The sequence below is a fragment of the Arachis hypogaea genome, chromosome 19, assembly GCF_003086295.3.
Source record: "Arachis hypogaea cultivar Tifrunner chromosome 19, arahy.Tifrunner.gnm2.J5K5, whole genome shotgun sequence".
NCBI lineage: Eukaryota > Viridiplantae > Streptophyta > Magnoliopsida > Fabales > Fabaceae > Arachis > Arachis hypogaea.
Window position 1 is genome coordinate 3,393,884 of NC_092054.1, and position 16,884 is coordinate 3,410,767.

Genomic DNA, 16,884 nt, shown 5'->3' on the forward strand with positions numbered 1-16,884 from the left:
AATAAAATATAGCAAGTGTGAACACATGAGGCGTACATTAGCAGCAACTATTTTCTATCTATATAGTATCTGTAGTTCTATACTCTGCACCTGCTTCTGCTTTTTTCAGTTCACCTATTCTCTCTCTACCCATTTTCTTGTCATTACTTTTCTTCAATATTCGATTTTGCTCTTCATTCAATTTGAAATTTACAAACTTTGCATCCTTTGCAATCACTTCAGAGGGTAAAGTTTGTGAATTTGAATTCTGTTTTCCTTCTTTTCTTTTCCGTTTATGGAAAAATTGCCCTTCTTTTAGGTAAGAGTCATGTCTCCTCATTTTCTTTTAATTTGATTTGAGCTTCTGAATTATTTGTCTCTTTAAAATATTTCTACTTTCCTTTTCAGTTCAATCAATTTTTTTTTACTCTCTGGGTATCATCCCTATTTATTTCTATGATGATTTAAGTTGTGAAATGAAAGATGAAAAATAATTGGGAATTGAGAGGTTGAAGCATTTTTCTTTTTCTCCCTGCATTACTGATTTGTGCCAATGAAGCTTCACAGTTTCCATATTAGAAACAAAGGATAAGTTTATTTCATGTTAGATTTTTTTTTTTTCTTTTTCAATAAATTATTGAACCTTAGTTGAATCTGGAATAAGAATCTATTTACCTGGAGGGATTGGATTTTGGGAATCAAACCTGGGATATGTAACATATGTTCAAATGTTGTGTCCAAATATGAGTTGTTAATTGACAATTTTATTGTTCAAAGTTTGGAATTTTTTCCTTTAAAAGAAAAAAGTAATAATTGAGGGAAATATTTGTTCTCTTGTTTTTATTTCCTTGCAATTGGAGGTTATTGTTTTCTAAATGGATGGAACTGAGGATGATGATCTAAGGTATCCCTCTAACCCATATGGTGTTAATCACCAGGGTTATGGCTATCTGAGTCATAGGAGACTTCCGGTTCGGACTTCACAGTATATTCAGCCAGTTGCAAATGATTTTGTGGAACATAATGACAATGCCAATGATAATGAGGAGGAGAAGGAGGATGAAGAAGATGAAGATGAAGAACAGATAATAGAAGAAGATCATGATGATGGTGATGATGTTGATTCCCAAAGGAATGCTGTCCCCAACAATGTTGAGGAAGGTGATGATGAAGACAGGGATGGGGATGAAATTGGTGGTAACAATGATGATGGCGAGGAGGAGGATGATGAGGAGGATGAGGAAGATGATGATGATGCTAAGCCGAAAATATATAGCATGAAGGTTGATGATGATATGGAGTGGCACCCGAAAAAGCGAAAGCTGAAGAGTTTGATTTCAGCTTATGAATTTGCACCCCGGGTACCAGCGCCATCGGCTGCGGCTCCTTCAACCCCTAAACCATCTTCTGGTGGTAGGAACTCCCTTACTGATTGGACCGAGCGCGAGACTTTCGTTCTTCTTGATGCTTGGGGTGATAAGTTTCTTCAACATGGGAGGAAGAGTCTTCGGTCTGAGGAATGGCAAGAAGTTGGAGAGAAGGTATCAAAAGTTTCCAAGATTGAAAGGAAAGATGCTCAGTGTCGAAACCGGTTAGATACCTTGAAGAAGAAGTACAAGAAGGAGAAGGCTAAATCAGAGAAAATGGGTAGTGGAACTTGCAAGTGGGTTTATTTTCAGAGGATGGATAAGCTGATGTCCTCTCCAGCGCAGCAATCAGGTCTCTCATGCGGTTTGGACTCCGGAGAATATGTGTTTACGAATCCTCGAGTTTATTTGAACCGCGCAAATGGGTTTGATCAGATGAGGGATAGTCCTGGGAATTCTGAATCCTTTGGCGAACAAGGTTCAAATGGACATAAACATAAGAAAAGAAGGTATGCAAGGTACAGCGACTATGATGCATCCTCATTCAGATTGCTTGCCAATTCCATTCAGAAATTCGGCGAGATATATGAGAAGATTGAGAGCAGTAGAAGGCAGCAGATGGTGGAACTGGAAAAGATGAGGATGGAGTTCCATAAGGATCTTGAAACACAAAAGAGGCAGATCCTAGAGAGAATTCAGAGTGAAATTTCAAAACTACATCAGAGAGATGATGATGAGGAGGAGAATGATGACTAGTGTAAGGGTGGCATTTGATGTTCTGTAACATTGTTATGTGACATACTCTGCTACATTAACATTATATTTGAAACATTTTTCCCCTTCCAATTTTTCTTGTGATTTATGATCCATGCTTTTTGCCATTATTGTTGCAATATCTTTGAAACTAGAACAGGATGGATGGATGTTCCGTTGTGCTCAATAGCTGTCTAATCTATATCAACTACTTATTTGTTCTTTTAATTATGCATTTTTATGAGTTTGGATCAAAGAACACCTAATTCATGTATTATTGCTTTTTTATATAAACTTGTGTGCCAATTTTATGCAACTAGTGTATGACCCGCGCATACGCGCGGGCTGCTTTATAATGGTCATACCTCCGTGGTCATGAACTTCCTGGTATTATAACTCTTAATGCTACACTGTCGAAATTATTTGGTTCAATAATTACAACTCACGGGTTTGACAACCGAGATAAGGCTTTAGCTTATTAGTTTCCATCTTCATAGCTAGGCATAAACATATAAACTGAAATACGCATAACTGCATTAACTACCTATCTTTGACATGTAAACTTCTTTCATACTACTTTTCATATATCTGGCAAGGGTAGTCGGTCAATCCAAGCAAGCCTCAGCAATGCAACCGATAGCAATGCTGCAGTATATTTTCTGAATGTTCTTATCCAGTTCCTGAATCATGTCTTAAACAACTCTTTAATGGGGCATTTAAGGCACACTCAATCTTCAAGGAGAATTGGCCTCTGTTAATATTGAATCTCAGCAAAAATCAGTTCATAAGTATGAAACTAACAATGATAGGCCATCCAGAAATTGAAAATAAGACATCATTGAATAATATATTACCAGAGAAGAAGATCCACGTCCATGCCATGACACCAACATATGCCTGAAAATATAAAATGTTGAAAACAAAGAAATCCTTTTAATACTAACAAAACAAATGATACCTGAACATCAACATATAATTTCCCAATACATGAGACATTCCTAACAGAATAAGCACTTGCTCTTGCAACCTCAGATGCTTCCTGCAGTCAATTCAAGCGTTACTAAAAGTTGTTTAAATGGAAGATTTTATTTGAACTTAAAAACGAATGCCACAGCATCCAAACAATTTCTATAAAACAAACCTCTAACAAAGAAGCCCCCCACATAAATGGTCCCAAGTTCATGCAATCTTTTGCTAAACAAAGGAGCCCCAAAAGCAAGTTCATATTGTGCAAGCACACATTGTGATGAAATATCCAAAGCTTGTTGAAATTGTTCAACTCCCTTACATATAGAAAAACCCGAAGACAATTTCACAGATAGTTATAGAATATAAACAATTGGATGTGGTCGAACAGCCTCCAAAAATTCATGAAAGGATTTGCAAGAAAATAGAATTCATTATTAACGAGGAGTACCTTCCTAAATGAAGGTTGGTTTATGAGATATTTCCACTTTCAACCAAATCAAAGACCATCTTATCATCCAACTGGATGGCACGGACATAAGACTGATGGAGAATTCAAAAGTAAGTTGGTAGTTGAGGAATTAATCATCAATACTTGATGGCACGACCATAAGACTAATGTTCTATTTTTTGTTCTAATTGAAAATAAAAGTCAAGAAATTGGGTCAAACTAATTAGTATTGGTTATCAAACATGCAGTGATATGAAACACCAATACTCCACACAAAATTCATGAGTGCTATGGATTTGATGCAAGGTCTTTTATTCGTCTTCAAGAAGTGACTCAATTTTACACATTAATGGGCAAAATTCTTCACCTGGTATTCACGTAAGAGGGGGATATTAAAAAGGAAATTGCAAAAATCTTTTATTAGCATGTAAGATATAAAATCAATAATGAAAGATAGAAAATGAAACCAAATACCAATTCTGCCCTAAAGTACTGAGAATGAAAAAAAAAAGAGGGGGGACCAAGTAGATCTCATTGGTTCACATGAATTACTTTTGAAGAGTATGTAACATGCAAATTGAATATCGTTATACGTAACATGACAATAACTTTTCTTTGTTCTTGTTCGCCATAAAAAAACTACCCTCTCTACCCTTTTTTCATGTTGAGCCTTTCCTCTTCTAGTTAGTCATGTGAAAAGGGGGTCAACTTTGTTAATTTGAATGCTACAATGTGTACTTGCAAGTTAGGATTTGGAAATTTGGAGTGCCAAAGAAATTAGTTTTGTTCTGTACAATTTTTTTTTCAATGTATGAAAGATTTCTTGCGCCATTTGCATTTTGGTCCCATAATGTAGTACCATTATAAGAATCTAACAATGATGAAGTTAGTTCAGAGACTGAAGAGCAGTATTAAAAAAATGTAAGAAATATGTTTATTGAATAAGATATTAGTCAACATGATTCAAGAACCTGAATTAAATACAGGGATGAGAGGCTCATTCAAGAGCTTCTCTCCTTTTTCTCCTCAAAACTCACCAAAACCCCTTAGTTTCTCAACTGATTTTCTCTCACCTTATATACAAGTAACTAACTAATGACATTCTATCACATGATCAATGATTTAGTGCACATGTTATCAATGCATTTAGATGGGAAAATGTAGGCAAAGAATGCTGCCGGCAAAAGCTTCCACCTTCCACGAAACTTGATTCTGTATAATACAATAAATATGATGCAGCAAAACCTGCAGCAGTGGTGACAAATAGGTTGCCGGTCGCCACAACTATCGACATTCTAATCTTGTAAAGTTACTAACCAAGGTTCCAGCACCTGAAGAGATGTAACCAAGACTCATGTTACATGAATCGCCTCGGTTGAACATGAAATATTAGATCCTGAATTTAATCATCCCAACCCAGTCAATTAATAATAGTTCCTGGTATCAACAAACAGTTAAGTTCACTAACAACGCAACAACCAGGCATGGCTATACTTCCATACATATACAAGCTTTGACCTTTGTCAATTTTGAAGGTGCAATACCTGGCGAAAAACAGAGTCAGCTGTCAATAAGGGTTTGGAACTTCACTCTCTTTTTAACACTACGCATCCGGTCATACCCAATACCAATCTTGCTATGCATCAGCCTTATAGCCAAATCTGCATTACCAGCCTTCCTCAACGCATTGATCATCAATGTTCTAACTTTTCCAGGAATTTCTCTACCTCTGTCCACAATCCCATCGGCTAACTTGCAGGCTTCCTTCACCCGGCCGGCTTTGCACAACACATTAATCATGTCTTCATAAGCTGTTTCAAGAACAATCCCCATGGGTGCCAGCTCATCCAAGATCTTACAAGCTCTCGCTACCTTGCCCGAAAGACAGAGTCCAATTGAAAGAGCCCTAAAGCAAGCAACATTTGGTGTTATGCCCTTATCTATCATCATGTCCCATAATTTCAATGCCTCTTCATTCCGGTGCACTTTAAAAAGCTCACTGATAAGTATGGTATACGTATACACAGTCTGCTCGCAACCGTCCTCCTCCATCCGTTTAAACAGTGTCAATGCTTCATCAATCCTCCCACCTTTACACCATCCATCGATAAGTGCATTATAGCAATAAGAATCCGGGGGGCACCCCTTATCAACCATCTCATAAAACAACTTCTCGGCTTCATCAACTCTCCCAGCCTTCCCAAGGCCATCAATCAAACTCGAGTAAAATACTGCATTCACCATGACACCATTCTCTTTACAAAACTCTAAATAACCCAAAGCTTCCTCCACTCTCCCACCCTTACACAAACCATTAACAATCGCCCCATAAGTAACTTCATCCGGTTTAATCCCCTCCTGTCTCATCCTCTCAAACAACCTCATCGCCCCGTCAACATTCCCAGTTTTTGCATAACCATCGATCAACGCCGTGTACACCGCCTTATTGGCTCCGCAACTATCCCTTCTCATCTCTTCAAACACATTGAGACCCTCAACAACCTTCCCTTGCCTGCAAAGCCCACACACCACCAAACTATAAGCATGTGGAGGAACCACCAACCCCTTCTCCTTCATCTCATGGTAAAGCCTCACACAACAATCCACATCCCCTTCGCCATAACACGCCTGCATAACCGTCATGTAACTAACCTTATCCGGCCCCACATTACCACCATCATCCCCAGCCTCCATCTCCCTAATCATCTCCAAGGCCTTCCTAGTTTTCCCAACCTTACAATACCCTTTAATAACCGTATTGTAACTAACCGAATCCGGCCTCACATTAACCTCCCTCATCGCCTCGAAAACCCTAACCGCCGATTCCACCATACCGGCATTAATCAATCCGTTCATCAACGAATTGAAATTATACAAATTCGGCTCAAGGCCATCCTCCTTCATGTTCCGCCACATCCACAACAGCTCCTCCACCATGCCAACTGCGGCAAAGCTCCTGAGCAAGGAGTTAACGGCGGCGGCAGTTAATTTAAACTTCCGGCACTTGAATTCTTGTAGAATGTTCTGGAACACAGTGGAATCGAAGGATGAAGAAAAGGAGAGGGTTTCGATGAGAGAGACGTAGGAATGGAGGGAATGGGAGTAGCTAGGTTGAGAGTGAGCCCAGTGGAAGAAGCGCGTGGCAAGGAGGGGTTGGTTGGTGAGGGAGCGGAGGGTGTGGGAGACGAAGTTGGGGGAGAGAGTGATAAGGAATTTGTTGCAGAAGGAGGTGAGGTTGGATTCCATGGAAGGGGAACCGTCGAGGAGGGAGAGGATTTGGGGGAGCCATGGGGATGGGGAAGGAGGGTCACGGGAGGCTGAAACGATGACGTCTGAGAGGTCGTAGAAGGGTTCGACGACTTCGTGGGGAGGGGGAGTGGAGAATCGTGATGATGACGTGGCAGTGTGTGAATGTCGTTTGAGGAGCTTTACAAGTATTCTGCTGCTGCTTCTCATATGGGGATTCAAAGAAGAACCGCAGGGTTGGCTAGTTAGAGTTGGAGTTTCTCAACTCTCAACGGCGTCTGGCGTCTGGCGTCTGTACTGTAATCTCTCTCTTGTTTAGGGAATTCTATTTTGTTTGGAGCAAGGTTCTGAGAACCGAACCGGTTATTGAACCGCTCTAATCACTGGTTCACTGATTCACTGATTCAACCGGTCTAACTGTGATTCAACCAAAAAAACCGTTTTAGAATAAAATAATAAATAAATTATAAATAAACTTCTAGAATATAGAAGCAGCTTGTGAGTGACTATTGAAAGAAATGCCAATTCAAATAGTACAAAGTGTGAAGATATCAGATAACACCATGATATATTGAAAGAAACCCAATAAACAACACTATAATCGCTGTTCCAAGAAGTCCTAAGAGAATGCAAAGCTAAATTAAAAACAGTAAATACAGAAAGTAACATTTCAAAGAGAGAGAACAAGTATATCAATACTCGATATTCTTAATTGTTATTATCCTATTCCGCAACATATGCAAGCTATAATGTACAAATACTTCGTTTCTACTCAAATATCTGTACCATAGGCATATCTGCATCATATATTATTAAATTAAACTTCTTAATTGTGACTATAGTTTTGATAAGATGGCCCTATTTACATATTCCTATTTGTGCAAGATGGAAGGCAAGACTAGCTAGCTTTAATTCTCTTACAAGAAACTAGTATAACTTGGAAAACAACAATGATAAAGCCATGAAGAGATTCTATTAGTTCCTACTAAACAAAACAATTAGATCAAAATTAAGGGTGAATTTTCAGTATTAAGAAATTAACTGTGTCTCTTGAATCTCCAATTCAATTATGCCAGACCAGTAATCCAAAGAGTTGACTTACTATACAATGAAGGAGTGCAGAAATAGAAGGAAAGATGAAGAGGTACCAGAGGGCAGAAAAAGAGTTAGTTTTCTTGTTCCTGCGAGTGTGAGCATGCGCTGATGCTGTGGAAATCTATTTCCTTTTGCTGGTTCAGATTGCCATTTTCCTTCTCAGTTCTGATAAAGAACATTGACAATTGAGAAAGATGATCAACACAACGCAAGTGAAGAGTGGAGAGCGAACATTGACAGTTGAGAAAGATGATCAACACAGCAGAGCCACAAAACACACCACAGCACACCAGAATCCAGAACCCACAGCAGCAGCAGCATTACAGCCAGAAAATTAATAGCAGCACAAAATTAATACTACCAACAGCATTCAGCATTCAGCAACAAAAATTATCATTCAGCAACAAACAGCATTTGATTTGATTTCGATTTTTAACATTCAGCAACAAACATTACAAAACAGCAACAAATAATCCCTAATCACACTAAACCTGAAATCAATAAAGCTAAACAAAAAATTTCAATAATGATTTGATTTCCATTTTTAGCAGCAACAAGAAAATTTCAACAAAAATTTCAGGAATTAAAAAAAAAGAGCAGCAGCACAAAATCAATTATTTGATTTCCATTAATCCATTCACAATTTCACGTTCAAAAATCAGCAAACAGAGCATAAAAGGAAGAGAAGAACCGAAGAAGTGAAAGCAGTGCCACTAACCTTCAGTGGAGACACGAACGGCGACCGGCGAGACGGCGGCGAGCTACTCCAACCTCGAAAGAGAAGCCAGGGAGGACGGGGACAGCGGGAAGGAGGACGCCGAGCTACAAGAGAGGGCCTGGGCTACAAGAGAGGACGCGGAGGCGACGACAGCACGGACGGCGGCGGCACTGTCTCAGAACCGTTGCAGGGAGAACCTAGGGTTTGGTTGGGTGATTTTGAACTTTGCTTGAGTTCAGAGATAGATCACGAACAGGGGGTGTTGGGAGAAGGGGTGAGTGAGGGCTGACCGTTAGGGGATTTTTTTTTTTTTTTCTTTAAAACCAAAACGGTGCCATTTAACAAGAACCGGGCGGTTACTGGTCCGGTCCAACCGTCCGGTTTCCTGCCGGTTTAGCGATTTCGAGCAATTTTCTAATAAACGGTTATTTATAGCGAATTGAACTGTTTTCATTGTCAGTTCTCGGTTGGACCGATTCGACTATTTGGTCCGATTTTTAAAACCATAATTTGGAGCGTATAAACATTTTTTCAAAAAAAGAAAGTTAAAATGAAAAAAAATATAAGCTAATTCTTTTAAATTTCAAAGTGAGACTTGAATTCGCAACTTTTAGATGAATATAGAATAACTATGCCAACGAGCTTATGCCACCTAGAAGTTGCGGATTCGAATCACATTCCTAATTTTGAAAAATATATATATAAAAGCTTATTGTTAATTCATAAAAGTTAATTTATATTTATATTTTTTAACTAGAATTGAAAAAATAAGACTAAATTGATTCCATATCATTTATTATCACATCATCGTCAACTTAGCTCTTCGCGAGCCAACGAGCTATAACTCAAACGACATAGTCTCCCCATACTCATTTAGAGGTCGTCGGTTCGAATATTCCTATCTTTGGTTAAAAAAAAAAAAAAAAAGAACTTAGCTCTTCACTATCTACATCATAGTAGCGTAAACGAAGCAAAGAAGTACTTTTAGCCATTACTTTAATATATTTAATCTAGCAATTTTTTAACATTTCTCTTGATAAAATATACCAAATATGATTTGATTGGTTATAAAAGTTAAGTTCACATATGAAATTAGAAATTTAACTTTAATATAATGTAAAAAAATTGTACAAATATCAAATTACATATCACGTTGCCACACCAATAAAAATATTTGCTTTTCTTTACATTCCTTGCATAAAAGATTATCCAAAACAAAATTAGATAAATGAATAAATACATCAAAATTAAATTCTTAAATTAAATCACCGAAAAGAAGTTTGAAAACCAATTTGAGTGGACTTTCAAATTAAGTAACTTGAGCCTTACTTTACATCAAAGAACTTCATAATATTGATTTTTTACTCAACTTACTCTTGGTCTTGTCTACTTCAGATCATAGCCCATCAACAAATACAAATCGATTACCTAAAAATTCGACCATTTGTTTTAACAATAAATATTGCACTAACTTCTAACAATTCATTCTTTATTTGTAAGACTAAAATAAAAGGAAAATCGTGGTGATATAAAAAGGTTACATTGTCACTAAAAATGAAAATTAATTATAAAATGGGAAACAAACATTATAATTCAACCTCTAGAAATCAACATCGTACATAAAATTGGCCTATTCCCCTTGGGCTTGGGAATCCAGACCGCACATTATCCTCTTCAAAACCCTTTGATAAAAAAATCCGGATTTCAAAGATCACCATAATATTAAGTACTTAAAAACCTGACCAATCAACCAACCAACCAAGCGAGAGTGCAAAACCCAAACCTCCCAGCGCAGCCACTCAATCACAAGGCACAAAACCCACCTTTCTCTTCCCAAGTCCCATCAGCATGCTTATATAGAAGGTATTAATAGAATAATTGGTCTTTGACTCAATGAACTTGATCGCAATAAACAAGCAATAATTATGAAGACCCTGTGTTCTATGGTTTATTCTCGGTCTCCATCGATTCTTGTGGGATGTCACTACCATCGTTCCGTGAATTCTCATTAGTGTTGGCACTTGCACCACCCTGAGGTTGCTGCTGCTCACCACCCTGTGGTGGGGTTGTTGCTTGTGCTGGGGGAGTAGCTGGCTTGGCTGGTTTTGGCTTTGTCATAATTGGCTTGCAGAACCTGTCACATAAATAATTATTAAAATGAATAATTTAAAAAGGAACAGTGACTAACTGTCCAAGATGTTTGTTTTACAAACTGGAAGACAGCAAAGCATAACAAGAAATAAATCAAATCCAGAAATACCTGTCAACAGCTTCCGCTTTCCTTCTTACTTCAGCAGACAAGAGTACAGGGTTGGCATATTTTGGGAGTGATTCCTGCTGTTGCGTTTTCTCCCTAAGCCAGTTTTCAGCCTCAACACACTCATTTAGGACCTACAAACATTTATGTCATTGATGTCAAGTTGTTAACCATAGAAGAATCACCGGCAGGAAGAAAATTAGCAAGCAACTACCTTCTGCTTCTCATTGATGTCAATGTGATCAAATTTGGGATCACTTGACATTGCAGCTTCTCTGTAACTATTTATACAATAGTTGAGCTGATCAATTACTGTGCCCCTCTCCGTGTGTTCTTTATAACGAGCTTCAATAGGATCACCTTGCTGCAATAATGCAAAACTCTATTAAGATTGTAAAATTACAGAAAAAATCACAGAAATACTTCCTGCTGCTAATGTTACTGTGTGGCAACTAGCAACAAAGAAAGTAGCAGCAACATGAAGGAATTTTCGGTCCCTGTTTTTTCTATGAAGTTTTACAGTTTCAATGGGGGACAAGCAGGGTTCTCTAGCCCGCAAACTTCTTAGTTCTTACCTTTTTAAGTTCTTCAAGTTTCGCAATATATACGCCTTTAGTTTCGTCTTCACCATCCTCATATAGCCAGTCTTCCACCTGCTGAAGTCTAGCAGTAAAATCTTCCCTCTCTGGAGCAGTGACAAAATCTTGATATTTGTCATTAAGCTGAAATGGTAACAAAAGTTTCACTTCAATAAACATCAAATAATGGGCATTTGTACTTGAAAAATTAGGCAAGAAACGAGAAAAGATAAGCCTCACCTTGTTCCGCATTTCATAAACATAAGCCTCAACGGCATTTTTCTTGTCTTTTGTTTCTTCCATCACGCGATCTTGCAAAGCCATTTCAAACTCCTTCTCTACAGCTTTCTGGAGATCCACTTGTTCCATAGCTCCATAAACCACCTCTGCTACAGGAATATTTGCTTTCTTAACCTTTTTCTTCGGAGCCTGAACCAACAACATTCAAGGCACACTAAGCCAAATTATAAATACCGACTCATGCTGGACAACAACAATATTTTATGATTAATTATGCATGATAGTAAGCAAATTATCAATATAAGGTGTAAGATTCACTTTAAACCGAAGAGACTTCATGCAGGTTGATTCCAATATTATGTGAACTGATGGAAATACCACCAAAAAATAAAAAGAATCACATACACTCAATGATGAGGTCATATCTGCAAAACTATCATGTATATGATGTTCTCTCAGATTGTTGAACAGAAAAATATGGTAACATCATCCTACTAAATTAAACAATGCAAAAGTAACCCCTGAAAAAGCACATCCTCTTCTTGACATAGATACCAATATAAATAAGCAGCTAGTTCTAGAATGTCAATGCTCCATTGCGGGAAGCCACATAAACCCAGAAGTATAAAATTTTAAAAATAATTAACGTGGTGTCACAAAATTTAATGAATGCAAAGTTAATTGAAAACAGAAAGCTTCTTCCATATGCTTGTGTATTCCTTTCACCGGGACAAACCTTAGTATCGGTGTCAATTTGAACAGGCTTTTCTCCAGTCTCAGGGCTACCATTTTCAGGCCCAGTGGTATCAGTATTAGCCTTCGCATCTTGCATGTTAACATCAGTGTCATTGGAGGTTGGAGGAGCAGCACCATCAGCAGGGGATTCATCAGTATCCATCTTGGTGTTTTCTGCAGCTGATTCTTTGGAAACCGGAACGTCAACTTCTTCCTCTTCCAATAGCTAAAACAGGAAAGCAGAAGTTATTAGATCACAGGAGCAGATGGTCTCTGAAGTCATGTCAAACGAGAAAAATAAACCACTAAAGCTTTTACACTTACAGTTGCTGAATCAATAGATACGATTCCATGCAAATTCAAACGAACTCTCACTTTAACTTTTGCTCTTTCAGTTTTTGTAGTTTGGAACGGACCAATCTGCATGCACTTGAGAGTCAGAGGACCAGTAAAGGGGGAAAATGTTACAGAAACAAGAAAAAAACTTCAAATACGACTTACAGTATATGTACTGATCTTGGCAGGTGTTTGCAGTTCACTCACATCACTATATTGTACATCAATAGAGAATGTTCCTGGCCTGTAGAATGTCAATGCCTTAATACTTGGAATGGGATTGCCCTTGGGGAAAACAAGGCTACTTTGCTGATTATCTGATCCAATATTTCCCTGTGCATCTGGTCCAGAACCTTTCCATGAAAGGGAAATTGCAAAAGGAAAACTTTCATTGACCTACACAGTCCAACATAAGAAGACAATGTCATACCGGATGGAGAAGGGAAACTTAGTCTTGGTGTATGAACAGTTTACTGCAGAGACATAGCAAATATAATTGCAAAAGTTCCCCTTTATAAAAGAAGAATAGGAAGATAAAACTCATGATTCCTAAAGGCCTGCAGAGTTTTATCGTGAGTAAGCACTTCAGAGAATAACAAATAAATTTCCACAACAAATTCTTTACATGAGTGCATCTGGAGTGAAAATAGAGAAAGTTCAAAGGAAATATTACCTGAAACTCTCGTACTTTAAAAGTTGGACTAAGAATTGCACATTGCAAGGCACAACCCTTAGCAACACACTCACTAGCATTCATTGTTCGTCTAGGCTCCTTTTTGAAGAAATCTGTCAATATTTTATTTATAGCTGGTACACGAGATCCTGAACCAACCACCTCAACCATGTGAACATTTTCAATTGTAAGAGCTGCTTCAGCTAGTGCCTTCTCCAAAGGTCCCTTCACACGTTCCAAAATTGGGAGACTTAGTTGCTCAAACTCATCGCGCTTGATGAAGCCTCTGACATCCTTCTCATCCATTAAGCATTCAATATTCAGAGGTGCCTCGGGATTTGCACTAAGCACCTTCTTCAGCTTCTCACAAGCAGCCCTAAGCCTCAAACAAGCCCGGGCATTCTGGAAAACATCAATTTTGTACTCCGTCTTAAATTTTTCGGCAAAGTGATGGAACAGAACCTCATCAAAATCCCTACCACCCAGAGACCTGTCATAGGAGTGAGCCAATACTTTCAGCTGTCCCTTTTTGAAGCCAGCAATGCACACTTGCATGCTAGCATGTCCAATGTCGACAAAAGCAACATTCAGCTGATCATTCTCAGGAAGATCGGTCTTGTAAATCCCATAAGCCAAGGCAGTTGCAGTTGTTTCATGGAACAGGCGAAGCGGATGCAGACCAGCAATAGTGGCTGCATCCAAGACAGCCCTCCTCTGAATATCAGTAAAATAAACCGGGATTCCAATGCAACAATCAACAACAGCAGCATTGAGATTTTTCTGGGCTATTTCCTTAAGATTTGACAGCATCATTCCAAATACTTGAGTAGGTGTAAATGTTTTAACTTCACCCATGTAGCGTGCATGAATTAATGGGAATCCATCAGGGCCTTCTGTGACATTAAAAGGCAAAGACTTGATATCCCGCTGCAATTCAGGATCAGAGAATTTTTTGCCAATGAGTCTCTTCATCTGTGAGACAGAATTCTTGGGGTTCATCATAGTTGATGCAGCCCCAGCAGTCCCAATAAAGCGTTGCTTGTCACCAAAGCACACAATGGCAGGTGTTTCACGCTTCGACTCATCATTAAGTACAACATCAATTCCCCTCTGCCTTGCAACTGCAACGATGCAGCTCTCATTGCCAAAATCAAAACCCACCACGCTCATTTTTGCTAACTAAAATTTGATCCGCCAGCCAAGAAGAAAATCTGCCAAAAAAAAAAATTACAACTGGGAAGCATGGTGAAGACAAAAACAGAAATCTCACTTGCATAAATGGAAATAGTTGCACCAAAAATGTAAAAAGAAATGATAAATCAAATTCCTTAGACAACAGCTAACAGCTCAAAAGAATCAACTAATGCTTTATATATTCAAATCATGTGCCTCTTTATATATCTTTACCTGTTGATATCTTTTCGTTATACTTCGATAAAAGACTAGAATTAGCACATTATTAAAGACATATTTATCATATAATTTAGTCACACTTGATTATTTATGATTTCATAGTTGTACATAAAATGTGTTCTTCTGTTCCCTTCCCTATTCTTCTGTACGTGTGCAACATATTTGGTAGGTCACATATATTATTGAACCATGATTAGACAAAGACTGTACTGATAATCAGTTCAATACTAAACTACTTCAACTGAGTGATCTGATCCAATTTTCTAAACATTGATGTGCATAACAGCACGCATAAAATAACAAGGAGAATCAAATGGTCAAACCATAATTTAATAAAATGAAGAAAAATGATTTAATTTCCTGATCAATCCTCCTAAACACTAAATGGAGAACGAATTTATTATACTTTAAGATTACAAGACAGTAACTGTATCTATTTCTTTCCCTTATTTAGTATATAGGAGGATCATTAGAATTATACAGCATACCATTACTAAGACAAACAACTAAATTCAGCAAAGCAAATCCCCACACACACGCACTATCAACGATTAATGGAAGAAGAACACTGATAAATACAAAAAATAGACTATTGCATCAAAATTGAGATAGGAAACTACACGAAATTGAAATCGAGAAATTGCGAATGAACAGGAACAACAATTACAGATTCATCAAGATGAAGCATAAGGAACAGATCTAGAAAATAAAAGTACGGTACGTGAATCTGAAAATGAAGGAATAGGGTTTTATACCTGGCGATGGCGTAGCAAGTAGGGATCCACGAAGGAACAGAAAGAAAAGGTTTGTGAGGTTCTGTTATTTTGTTCAGGAATAATCTGTGTTATAAATACCACTTCAATTGGCAGCTCCCAAAGGCGTAAAGAGAAGACTGAAGATTCAGTGGGGACTACACAATAGAATTAAGAATTTTCTAGTTTAGGTTTTTAAGATTTTTTAATAGAATATTATTTGATTATTAATTAATTAAAGAAAGATTTAACAATAAAAATATAGAGTAAAGTAATAATTAGGTCCTTTAAGATGTTGATTTTAGACTAATTAGTCTTTAAATAAAATATTTATTATTTTTTGAATAGTACGAAACAAAATGGAATTGTTCATATATTTCGTTATTTACATTTGTGGATATTTCATTATTGTCACATAAGCAGGAAAACAATATAATTTTAAATAGTAAAATATTTATTATTTTTTGAGTTTTCATATTCTTTCTATTAACTGCTCTCTATATATCACAAATTTTATTAAAACAAATAAAGTTTCACTCCAAAAATTGTTATTTACATGACTATCTTTCATAAATAGATACGTTAGAGTAATTAACAGTACATATAAATATTACGGTCACGTTTTAGGTGATAAATTGATAGAAGGATATCATGTGTCTACCGTTTATTATCGAAGGATCGAAGTGATACTTTTTTTCTTTAAGGACTAATTAATTTTCGAAGACTTAATTGTCACTCTACTCTAAAATATATTACCTATCAAATAATAATAATAAGAGTAACGTGAACAATTAGATCCGTGATGATTTCGCGTTCGGACAAGTTAGACCTTGAGGAAAAAAGTAACAATTAGATCTCTTAGGAGATGAGACGTTGGACACATTACATCCTTCTGTTAGTCCATGTAACAAAACGGGACGGAGTTACTTTGCTGTCCCGTTACGTGAACTGACGTGTTTGTTTCTGCCACATCTGCGGTTGAACGACGTCGTTTTGAAATTTCCTTCCTTCATATTTGTTTCACTTTGCCCTTAACCCTAAGGGAGAAGTTGAAGTCAAAGAGTCTTGGCTCTATAATAACAAAAGTCACGATTCTTCCTTCGAAGTATCAGCAACGAAGAAGACGTCGTCAAGAAAACTGGTGTTAGCAGAGACATTTTTTACTCAAGTAAAAAATGTTGATGCTTTTATCAGTTAGTGTATCTCTTTCTCAGTTCCTTTTATGGTGATCCCATTGTTTGGAACAAATTGTTTAATCTTCTGCAAAGCATAGTTTTAACTTATTTTATTGAGTATGACACATTTTACCACATTTAGAATTATTT

General features: G+C 37.4%; 3 protein-coding genes and 1 long non-coding RNA gene across 5 annotated transcripts; 1 reads left to right on the top strand and 3 right to left on the bottom strand.

Annotated features, from left to right (window-relative positions):
- The first annotated feature begins 88 nt into the window (after positions 1-88).
- Positions 89-2,192, top strand: LOC112777607 (uncharacterized). Its single transcript, XM_025821991.3, has 2 exons — positions 89-298; positions 840-2,192. Exon 2 carries the CDS (start codon positions 855-857, stop codon positions 2,100-2,102), a length of 1,248 nt encoding a protein of 415 aa, XP_025677776.1. The 5' UTR covers positions 89-298; positions 840-854; the 3' UTR covers positions 2,103-2,192.
- A 277-nt stretch (positions 2,193-2,469) lies between these two features.
- LOC140182474 (uncharacterized) lies at positions 2,470-3,465 on the bottom strand. The gene is made up of 3 exons (XR_011878114.1): positions 3,241-3,465; positions 2,954-3,138; positions 2,470-2,850 (listed from the first exon to the last, which is right to left on the bottom strand). It is a non-coding gene; the product is annotated as an uncharacterized lncRNA (long non-coding RNA).
- A 962-nt stretch (positions 3,466-4,427) lies between these two features.
- Positions 4,428-8,866, bottom strand: LOC112777606 (pentatricopeptide repeat-containing protein At1g03560, mitochondrial). 2 transcript variants are annotated; one of them, XM_025821989.3, is made up of 4 exons: positions 8,576-8,866; positions 7,911-8,022; positions 5,061-7,179; positions 4,428-4,847 (listed from the first exon to the last, which is right to left on the bottom strand). In XM_025821989.3, exon 3 carries the CDS (start codon positions 6,970-6,972, stop codon positions 5,077-5,079), a length of 1,896 nt encoding a protein of 631 aa, XP_025677774.1. In that variant the 5' UTR covers positions 6,973-7,179; positions 7,911-8,022; positions 8,576-8,866; the 3' UTR covers positions 4,428-4,847; positions 5,061-5,076. The 2 variants fall into 2 exon arrangements, with proteins under 2 accessions (XP_025677774.1, XP_025677773.1); XM_025821988.3 differs by having other exon boundaries at positions 4,428-7,179.
- A 1,181-nt stretch (positions 8,867-10,047) lies between these two features.
- On the bottom strand, positions 10,048-15,742 carry LOC112777414 (heat shock 70 kDa protein 15). The gene is made up of 10 exons (XM_025821780.3): positions 15,563-15,742; positions 13,395-14,605; positions 12,887-13,117; positions 12,710-12,805; positions 12,387-12,611; positions 11,651-11,839; positions 11,408-11,554; positions 11,047-11,196; positions 10,836-10,966; positions 10,048-10,709 (listed from the first exon to the last, which is right to left on the bottom strand). Exons 2-10 carry the CDS (start codon positions 14,562-14,564, stop codon positions 10,517-10,519), a joined length of 2,532 nt encoding a protein of 843 aa, XP_025677565.1. The 5' UTR covers positions 14,565-14,605; positions 15,563-15,742; the 3' UTR covers positions 10,048-10,516.
- Positions 15,743-16,884: the final 1,142 nt, after the last annotated feature.